The 10,000-nt window shown below is 38.6% G+C and overlaps 2 protein-coding genes across 2 annotated transcripts in view; both read right to left on the bottom strand.

Annotated features, from left to right (window-relative positions):
• rabggta (Rab geranylgeranyltransferase subunit alpha) overlaps positions 1-2,102 on the bottom strand; it is a 10,186-nt gene extending 8,084 nt beyond the window's left edge. The window contains exons 1-5 of the mRNA XM_034311564.2: positions 1,848-2,102; positions 1,621-1,644; positions 888-998; positions 445-569; positions 171-358 (exon numbers count right to left, since the gene is read on the bottom strand). Of these exons, the coding sequence (XP_034167455.1) occupies positions 171-358; positions 445-569; positions 888-998; positions 1,621-1,623 (427 nt within the window). The 5' untranslated portion in view covers positions 1,624-1,644; positions 1,848-2,102. The remainder of the gene's footprint in view (positions 1-170; positions 359-444; positions 570-887; positions 999-1,620; positions 1,645-1,847) is intronic.
• A 2,057-nt stretch (positions 2,103-4,159) lies between these two features.
• stxbp3 (syntaxin binding protein 3) overlaps positions 4,160-10,000 on the bottom strand; it is a 12,517-nt gene continuing 6,676 nt past the window's right edge. Inside the window, exons 13-19 of the mRNA XM_026921226.3 lie at positions 9,929-10,000; positions 9,283-9,418; positions 8,397-8,503; positions 8,206-8,307; positions 7,729-7,814; positions 6,789-6,937; positions 4,160-6,343 (exon numbers count right to left, since the gene is read on the bottom strand). The exon at positions 9,929-10,000 is cut by the window's right edge and continues 9 nt beyond it. Of these exons, the coding sequence (XP_026777027.1) occupies positions 6,237-6,343; positions 6,789-6,937; positions 7,729-7,814; positions 8,206-8,307; positions 8,397-8,503; positions 9,283-9,418; positions 9,929-10,000 (759 nt within the window). The 3' untranslated portion in view covers positions 4,160-6,236. The remainder of the gene's footprint in view (positions 6,344-6,788; positions 6,938-7,728; positions 7,815-8,205; positions 8,308-8,396; positions 8,504-9,282; positions 9,419-9,928) is intronic.

The raw sequence follows: 10,000 nt of genomic DNA, 5'->3' as shown, positions 1-10,000 counted from the left end.
GTTACATGCTATGCTATTTTGATTGGGAACAATTTGGAGCAGGTACCAATAATAATAATAATAATAATAATAATAATAATAAACAACAGTAACATTTTTACTGAACCAGCTGAAATGGTTCAGTAAACCTAGTCATCACCATTCCTCCCTCCCTCATCCCTCTCTCTCACAGTTGCGGTCGTCCAGGCTGAGGCAGCGGTCGCACAGGCCGAGCTCTCGTTGCCAGTCGGGTCTCAGGAGGCGGGACGCCACCCAGCCGCGGTGATACCAGCTCCCGTACGACTTGGGGTTCACTTTCAGGCACGACTCGATGAAGAGCAGCTCGGTTTCGTATAGCTTCTGCATCTCCTCCTCCTCTCTAGAAAGAGAGAGAGACAACAGGGATTAAAAAAACTGCTTTTAGGAAATACACACGAAGCATGCTGGGAGCTGTAGTTCTCTCACTTCACAGTCTCCAGCTGCAGCAGGATCTCTCTCCTGTAGTTCCACAGCGTGGCGAAGTCCGGGTTAGAAGCCAGGAGCTGCTGCGTGAGCTGGAGAGCTTCCTCATCCAGCTCGCTATTACTCCTCTGAGCGAGAGAGAGAGAGAGAAAGATAAGGACCAGGGTGAAAAATGTTACTGCTGCAGCTATTCAGGCTGAATATTATACCAGTAATTTCAGTGGGTTTTTTTTTTTTAAACAGTTTTAAACATTTAACAGCTAACATAATACTGACATAATGACTTTTATATACTTCTAACAAGATATAATAATACATAATAATGATTATTATTGTTATTATGACTTACTATTATGACTTATTATCATTATTATTATTATTATTATGACTTATCATTATAATGATTTATTATAGTGGGAATTCAATTTCCCTGCTTCATAACTGACCTTCTTAAAGATGGCATCTCGAACCGTCAGGTAAACTTTCAGCTTCTTCTCTCGTTCTTTCCTCTTCTCCTCTTCCTGCTGAGCGGTGGACTTTACCTTCACCCGACCGTGCTGTACACGCCAGAAGGAGTAACAGAGTAAATATGAGAGGACAGGTCAAAGAAAGAGAGAGAGAGAGAATAGGAGAGAGATAGAGGTGGGGGAGTGATAAAAAGAGAGAGAGAGCGAGAGAAAGAGAAAGAAAAAGACAGAGCGAGAGTGAGAGACAGAAAGAGAGACACAGAAAGAGAGACAGACACAAGACAGAGACAGAAAGAGAGAGAGAGAAAGAAAGAGAGAGACAGACAGAGAAAGAGAGAGACAGACAGTGTGAGAGTGAGCGAAAGAAAGAGAGAGACAGACAGAAAGAGAGACAGACAGACAGAGCAAGACAGAGACAGAAAGAGAGAGAGAGACAGAGAGAGAGAGAGACAGACACAAGACAGAGACAGACAGTGTGAGAGAGAGACAGACAGTGTGAGAGAGAGACAGACAGAAAGAGAGAGAGAAAAAGAGAGACAGAAAGAGAGAGAGAAAAAGAGAGACAGAAAGAGAGAGACAGACAGACAGAGAGAAAGAGAGTGAGAGAAAGAGAGAGACAGACCGAAAGAGAGAGAGACACAGAAAGAAAGAGAAAGACAGACAGAGCAAGACAGAGACCATTTTTAACCATTTTTAACTCCAGATCACTCACCATGGCTCAACACGAGTTTCAGATCTGAAAAGAGAAAATAATAAACCAGAATAAATCATCAGTCATGTACAGAACAACTCAGTGCGGCTCAGTGCGCATGCGCGAAATAACGCGAATCCACTGCATCTTTTGTCATTCTTTTAAATGTAAAATTAAATAGTTACAATGAAGAAAATAAGTTGTTAACATGTCACAAAGAGATGCCAAGTAATCAGGCCAACACTTACTCTTAGCGTTACTCAGCAAACTGTCACAACTGCTGCAGTTTAGCAGCTACGAAATCAGGAAACAGCCAGAAGAGACAGGAAATAAAAGTGAAAATGGCTCCCAGTGGAGCTGAAAGCGACCTCCTGTAACCAGGTCCCCTACAAACTGCACGTCAGACCACTCAGATAAACACTCCAGCCAGGTTTCTTCTTCCTCCCCTCTCAGAGCCAGGTACACTACCGTCGCAGGCCAGCAGACTACAAATTTCACCTACTTCCGTCTCCTTGTAATGGCGTCACTTCCGTTTTCTGAACCGGCAGTGATTTTATTCTGCAATTAAAATTTTATTAAATGTTTGAATATCCGGTTCGTAATTTCTATATAGTTGAATGTTTTCTTATATTCCCAATGTTGTATGACTTTTATTTCCTGATGACTTTTATTCATTTCTGATTTATCCGTCCTTTTCTTTTTAATCAAAATATCTCATCAAAATACCTGAGAAACTGTTTACATATCAATTTTGCAATTTCTCCATGGTTGGTCGTTAGTATTATTTTTTTTTATTTTCACAAAATGTATAATTTTATATCATGGATATAATTGACTTAAAAATATAATTATAAAAAAATATGTATTTAACTAAAGCAATCACTAGTCTTCTATATATTTATAATATTTCTTGGGTTTCGGTTAAAAAGACTTCAGCTCTGGCAGGTTTAATCAATCTGATTTAATTCAATTCAATTTATTGCCATTATAGCAGTTACCAGTATTGCCAGCAGTATTGCCAAATGCACTGAAATGACAAATATATATCTATATATCTATATATATAGATATATATTTGTCATTTCAGTGCATTTGGCAATACTGCTGGCAATACTGGTACAATACACAAATGGAATTAAAAAAGAGAAAAGAAAAAACACAAAAGCAAATATACATAAATAATCACTCTGTGTGTGTGTGTGTGTGTGTGCGCGCGCTGTGGTCTCCATCTCCTGGAATCGTTTGAGCACAAGGTGGTGCTCAAGTATTTCCAATATAGTATCATCATCTTCCAAAGTCCTTTGCCCAGATATTTAGCAGATAAATCTGTGTAATATGTGAAAATGTTTCCCAGTGTTTATGGGATATCTAGACTTCAGACCCAGTGTTTTTAATATAATTATGTATTATTAAGAGGATGTAGAAATGACCACTGCTGTAGGTGTATATAGCTGATGTTAAACTAAAGTTGGACCAAAAATGGCCAAATTGAGAGACGTTGCTTAAAATAGACAAATTATAGCATCTTCTTACGGGTTAAATGTTCAACAGAAGGTCCAGAGTGATTGACCGGGTGTAAAGTTAGACATGGGATTGTTGATCTTCACAACGTAGCAGCTAGAAACAGATGCTGGCACTGGAGATTCCTTCCGGGAATGTGAAATAAACGTCTCCTTACAGAAAACTTCACCATATCAACAATTACACACAATTTTTCATCACTTTAAATGTGTTTATTATTAGGTTTAGTTTATGTGAAGTTCCTGTGTGCGAGCTGTTACTGTAGAAATGATACCGAATTAGAAGGGACTGCTGTTACAGAAAATTAATCAACACCACTAACACACACTGTGGTATAATTAAATATTTAAAGCACAACACCATGTGACAATTGAACCACATCATTCATTTACTTGTCAGTTGTTCAAAAGAAAGTTGTGTTAATAATTACATTTGTTTTAAAAAAAAAAAAAGTATTATATTGTTCATCAATGTGCATAACTGCAACAAAGCAAAACACACAAATACGGTAATTCCTAGCAGACATATGCATAGTTTATGTACATTTTGTTAAGCAATTCAAACAAGGCACACAAATAAAGGTCCAGAGCTGGTTGTGGGATACGATCCTGTCCTTAATATGTGAATTATATTGTTAAGACACAGAGAACCTGAATACCTAACAGTACTCAAACAGGTCCAAAGTTCAGAAAATATAACTGCTCTGTAAATTCAGTCAATCAGCCAATACTTTGAGGCTAATGTCACTAAAAAGTAAGGGCATGTTAGAGCTACAATGTCTAAATGCAGCAAGACAAAGCAGCTATAAGCTTCTCTTTCACACCTTTTCAGAAAAACGTGCTGGCCAGAGCACCTTATGTGAAAATGCAATCTTGCTAGGATCAGCTAACTAACTAGCTAACCTAGGTTGCTGCCTAGGGTAGATGAGAATTATTATTCTTATGAGTAATAAAGTTTAAACAAAGATTTAACAAATTACAAGAAAACATTGGAGGCCACTTCTCATAGGATGTGCACTGGCAGTTAGTTCAGTCAGAGGTAAAAAAAAAAAAAAAAAAAAAAAAAGCCAAGCTTGAAAGCAGCCTTGCTTGTTAGCTACATTAGCCTTGTCACTTCAGTTTAAAAAAAAAAAAAAAAAAAAAAATCAAAAATCAGCCACTAAATGTCTCAGCTGATTGACTATATTAAGGGGTTAAGAGGTGTAATCCTGTGCTTCCTCCTGCAGCATTACTGAACTACTGATTTTCAGTCTAATCACTAAATAAGGCAGCTTGTGCTTATGTTCCTGGGCAAGGATTTTTACAAAATGGGGAATTTAATGATCAAACTGAAGAAAAATGTACAATTTTGCATAAATATAGAGATGCAGTTCTCTTTGCTGGAGCACTAAAGCAGGCTCCATGGTGCGGTGCTCAGACGATTTTTACTCAGCACAAAGTCTCTGTGGATTGTGTTTAAATGAGACAGTAACAAATACAACTCTTAGATCATGTACAGGTCTGAAAAACAACTTCTGCACCAATTCTGCTCCAGTGATTCCGCCACCTCACCCCGAATTCAGTGCATTTGAGGAATATATTAAAACTGAACTCCAGTCACACAGGGTCGTGACGCAACAGCGCTGGTTTTCAGTCCAAGTGTGCGCATAGTTAAGTAGTCACACAAAGCAGTGCAGAGATAATTACGCAACAAAAGACAGAAACACAGCAGTATGAACTCTAACCGCAATTTAGTGTAATGTATAAATACATGAAGAAGGTAATAAGCACAGATAGTGCCATCATTAGCACAATTTGTCTACTAAATACTTACATTTACAGGAATACAGGAATGATCAGCTTCATCATGAAACTAATGTATCTTAAAGAGTTGCTTAAGTGAAAATTCAAATTTACACCAAATCACATGACATGCCTGGTGTTTGATTTATTTACTATGAAGCTAATGTAGCTAAGAAGTGAAAGAAATCTCTCTCACCTAAAATCAATGTAAATATCCTCCTTAAACCTCAACACAGAGCTGATTAAACATGAACAAATCTGAAGGTGTAAATGAATTCTATAACGTTCTTCAGGCAGCCATATTGGACAACAGGAACCGTGATTAAGTTTAAAGTTTAAAGACAGAATCTTCCTATAACAGCATGTTTTGATGTGTTTTATTCCTCTTACACCACAGCAATTGACCATCTCTTAGAGCTTTTTATTATAAGATCATTATCCGTTTATAAAAAAAAAAAAAAAATCACCCTCCCGTTACTTCATAGCAGCTATAGTCAGTTACTTCATAGCAGCTTGTTGATTAGTTGGTTAAAAAAGCTTCTCAGCAGCGTTCACGTTACAGAAAAACCACAAAGCGCTGACACTGGAGACTCCTTCCATAAATGCTAACTGTTATTACAGAAACGATAATGTATTAGAACGAGTGCATTAACATAAACCGGTGATTTGTAGATACACTACTTTCAGAGCTGCTGTTATAGAAAATTGATTAACACCTTCTGACCTATTCTGACCTTCTGGAAATACAATCTCTTTCTGCTATTTTACAACAGAGTATATTTGGCGTATATGAAGATTTGCACATGTATTTACAAAAACATTTTGGGTGAGACAGACTTCTACATGATCTATTCTGCTACATTATCCTCATAGGAAACAAAGGTCAGACCCCGAGGAAAATAGCGTGCATTGGCTCGATCCCTTTAATGGCCATCTTCACACAACCTGAACAACATTAACCCAATCAGAAACCTGATGTTTCTCATAGAAACTATCACATCTGGAATCATCTTCAACCATCAGAGTCTGCCGTTTGTTCAAGCTGTATGAAGAGGTCCAGTACTCCCCTTCCAGTCTGTTCATTTCCTCTATTAGAGCCTCACACACCTGAGGCAGGTAGTCTAACCGCTCGCATTTACCTGTCCCAGGTGTGTAGCCTGTAACAGAACTGGGGGAGGCCCGTAAAACTGATCACATCTGAGTTCCCTTCAATCCTCTAACAGAGACGCTGAGTGCTTTGGAGAAAGACAGGGTTAGATTAAGGCAGGAGGAGGATGAGGAGGATGAGGAGGATGAGGAGAAGAGAGAGTGTGAGGGTTTTCAATGTCCTGACGCTCAGCAGCTGGCTTTCTCGTCCACTACTGTGAAAGTCTCCATGGGTTTTTTGCTCAGGTCTCGAATGCTCTCCAGTAGGCTAGTGGGAGTCAGGACGTGAGTGGAACCTGCAGAGACGGACCAAGAGGGAAAAAAAAAAACAAAACTCTCATGACTCTTGTAACTACGTACCTTTACTTCCATTAATTTCACTTTTAATACTGAATAATATACTTTAACACAAACACCTGAATAAGCCAAAACTTTAAAGGCTTAAAGGGATTAAACATATTCTTGAAGTAAGGAATAAAACACTCCACGTCATGCTGTTATAAGAAACTAATCAACAACAGGGTGATGTGATATGACCCGACACAAAGTGGAGTTACTCTTACCACCATAACGTTGATTATTTTCAGCATGCCCTGATGTGTTTTATTTCTCTTACACCACAGCAATTAGAAGTGTTATGTGCTGTAATAAATGTAATAAATAAATAAAAACGATCAGTGTTGGCGAATTGCTGTGGTATACGAGGAATAAAACACTTCAGGACAGACTGTATGTACTCACCGATGATGACCTCGCAGGACTTGGTGGCTTTGGTGACCTCGTAGGCACAGCGCATCTCTGAGTAGCAGACTCCGCCCAGGATGAAGATGATGAGGCGGGAGCCACTCCTGTGGTCGTCCGGGGAGCTCAGCTTATGTTTCTGCCTTGCGCTAAGGAAAGGGATGATTATGAGGGAGAATCAGAACATTTTAATTCATTGATAAACCAAGTAGAACCGTGGAACCAATCTCTTCTCACGGACATTAATATACCATAAATGTGATATAGGTTATAGGGTTACACAGACAAAAATTGTGTCTGTGTAACACACGACAATGGACACATTGGTGGGCTGACAAAATTGCCTAGTATTAAGGTTCTATCCTGTTTTTGTGCTGAATGCTAAAACTAAAGTGATGCTTCATGTTCATCATACAAAATTCTATTAGCGAATAATCTTCCTTATTGATAGTTTTGCTGCTTAAACTGGTATTGGGACAAAATTGGAACAATTCACACTGGCTGGTTTACATGCCTATGGTCACACCTCTACATATGTATATGATCTATGAAACCTTACCTCACAACTCTGTGGGCATGAGGGAGAGAATGAAAGAGATGTACTTGAGCACACTTACAGATTTCTTGTAATAAAAATGCTGGTTTAATATTAGTTTCTGCCTTTTGCACTAATGAATGTCCTCATACATATGAAACCTAATCTTAGAACAGGGTCGTGGACTTTATCAGAGCTTAACAACATATGAAAAAAGAAAAAAAAAACCTGACTATCTCAACCTTTGTATGCAAATAATTTTATGAAACTGAAGTTATATAAATTGTATCTAAATCCCCCTGTTTTATATGAATGATTAATGTACTTTCCCTATAATGTGTGTGGAATTTGGACTTTATTTATGGTGGGAAAGCATGGATTCATGATGACTGGTCTCTGGCTTACCTCACAGCTCGGGATCCATTCCACGCAGAGGGACACTCGGACAGGTGCGGCCACTCTTTTGTGTCCAACTTATTTTCCACCACATCCTGTCACACACACACACACGAAGGAGTGAGGTCAGCAGGTGGTCAGCGCCAACCTCACATCTCTGGCCAATCGTATGCAACACTGGGCTTCAATAAAGCATGCTCTAATCTTTCTTACTTTAACATTTACACCATAGCGCCGCCGAATTCTCGATTCTGATTGGTCAGAAGGTGTTGATTCATTTTCTATAACAGCAGCCCTGACAGTAGTGCAGGTGCAAATTACAGAATTTTTATTAATACATTACTGTTATTCTTTTTTTTGGTAAGGAGTCTGCAGTCTGTCAGTCGGGAAGTTTTCCAACACAGGACAGAGGAGTTTACGCTGTTCTACTTGCTGATTATAAAAACCAGAGTAGGAGATTGGTGTTGAGAATGGCGTATAGCTCACCTCCATCACGTCCTTGATAACTGGTGTCCATCTTGAGAGGTTGTATGTCTCCTCCTGGGAGCGATCTCTTCTAGACGGCTTCCGGAAAGAGAACAGACTCGACTGCAGAAACAGAAACGCGTATGTGAAGAGAATCTGCATTCGGGAAATCCAATTTTATTGTCTGTTAGAAAAGAGCTAGCCTCTCTCACCGAGCTGATGATAGGCACCCCTAACTCTTTCCAGTTGGTGATGTACTCCGGCTCCGCCTCAATCTTCACATGCTGAATTAACTTATTCAGGTTCTCCTCTGTCGTCCCTGCTCTCGGAAAATCACAGACACAGGAAAAAAAAAAAAAAAAAAGTTTAAATATAACAGCACTTCAATATCAAACATGTGTGGTACACTTGATTAATTATATATTTTTCATCACCTTCAATATATATATAATGTTAATGAATGAATTCCAATTTTTAATGACTTATTTTTACTTAGCATTACATTTTCCCCTCAAATATCTCAGGAAAAGCAGTGAGGAGCTCAGCTAATTTGGGAAGTTTAAGGAAAGCCCCCTCAGGGAAAGTCCCTCATGAAGCAGGTTGAGAAAATACAACCAGTGTGTGTGGGCAAAGCTTCATCAGGAATACTTGAATAATTTAAAATATAAAATGATTTTAACTTGTTTAAAACAGTTTCTTGGTTCACTGCATAATTCCATTTGTGTTATTATTTCGTGGCGTTAATATCTTCCCAATTATTCTAAAATAAAAACTTCTATAAGCAGGGGTGTATAAACTTGAGTGGCATATCAGACATGTGTTAGAGTATTAATCTTATGTGGCATTCAAGACTAAGTGGTAACAGGTTTCTGAATTCCTGTGAATTGATTTTATTAAAAAAAAAAAAAAAAAAAATCTCAAAAGCTCCTACTTTGAAAAATGACATCACTTTAACATTACAGCTGTTCTTTGAGGGGAAAAAAAAAGCTTTTAAGCTCTTTTTGGCCATTTGTAAAATGTAAAGGTAAAAGCAAATGTGTTGGGTGGAAAGCAGTAAATTAAGAGTGAGAATACGGCTTTTACGGCGAGACGACGCACCGTTGAGGCTGAAAATGTAGAGCAGCACGGCACGGATCTTATCGTGGGTGCTGTGCGGGTGCAGCAGGATGGGCAGCAGCGTCCTCATGGGGTCTTTCACCTTCTGACCTTCTACGTCAGAACCAACGGCAAGATCCTACAGGCACAGAAATGTACAGTGAGGACAAACTCAGATTAACTCAACTGCAGGATTTAGTAAGACTGGATTAAGTTAAAAATGTTCATTAGACTGGGTCCTTAGCATGCTGTTTTTTTGGGTATATGACATATACAGAAGACAGAACTACCTTTAATTATTGTATTATTGACAGCAGCAGCTGGCCCCGATTGGTCAGAACTACATGGCTGCCGCTTATAATTTCCTTTTTGTCTCCTGCCCACCTGCTATCCCAAAATCCCACATAATTTAACCTCCTACCTCATTTTAAAAACAAACAGCAACCAAAAAAAAAAAAAAAAAAAACAGATATTGAAATTACTTCTTAAATCTTAAAGGTTTATTTTGTCATGTTTTTATGCCATAGCTGTTTCAGTGATTTATTTGCAGTTTTGTGTTTGTGTTTCTGCAGTAGCAGTAAATATTTATTTAAATTAAAAAAAAAAAAAAGCGATGGGCAATTTTCCAACACCGGTATTTCCGCTGTACCTGCTCCGCTTTGCACAGCTTCTCCACTGAGCTCTGGAACTTGTTCATGCAATCCTCTGCTAGACTGAGATG

Source organism: Pangasianodon hypophthalmus, chromosome 16 (genome assembly GCF_027358585.1).
Source record: "Pangasianodon hypophthalmus isolate fPanHyp1 chromosome 16, fPanHyp1.pri, whole genome shotgun sequence".
Lineage (NCBI taxonomy): Eukaryota > Metazoa > Chordata > Actinopteri > Siluriformes > Pangasiidae > Pangasianodon > Pangasianodon hypophthalmus.
Note: the sequence above shows the minus strand (reverse complement) of the source record. Positions and strands in the feature narration are given on the sequence as shown.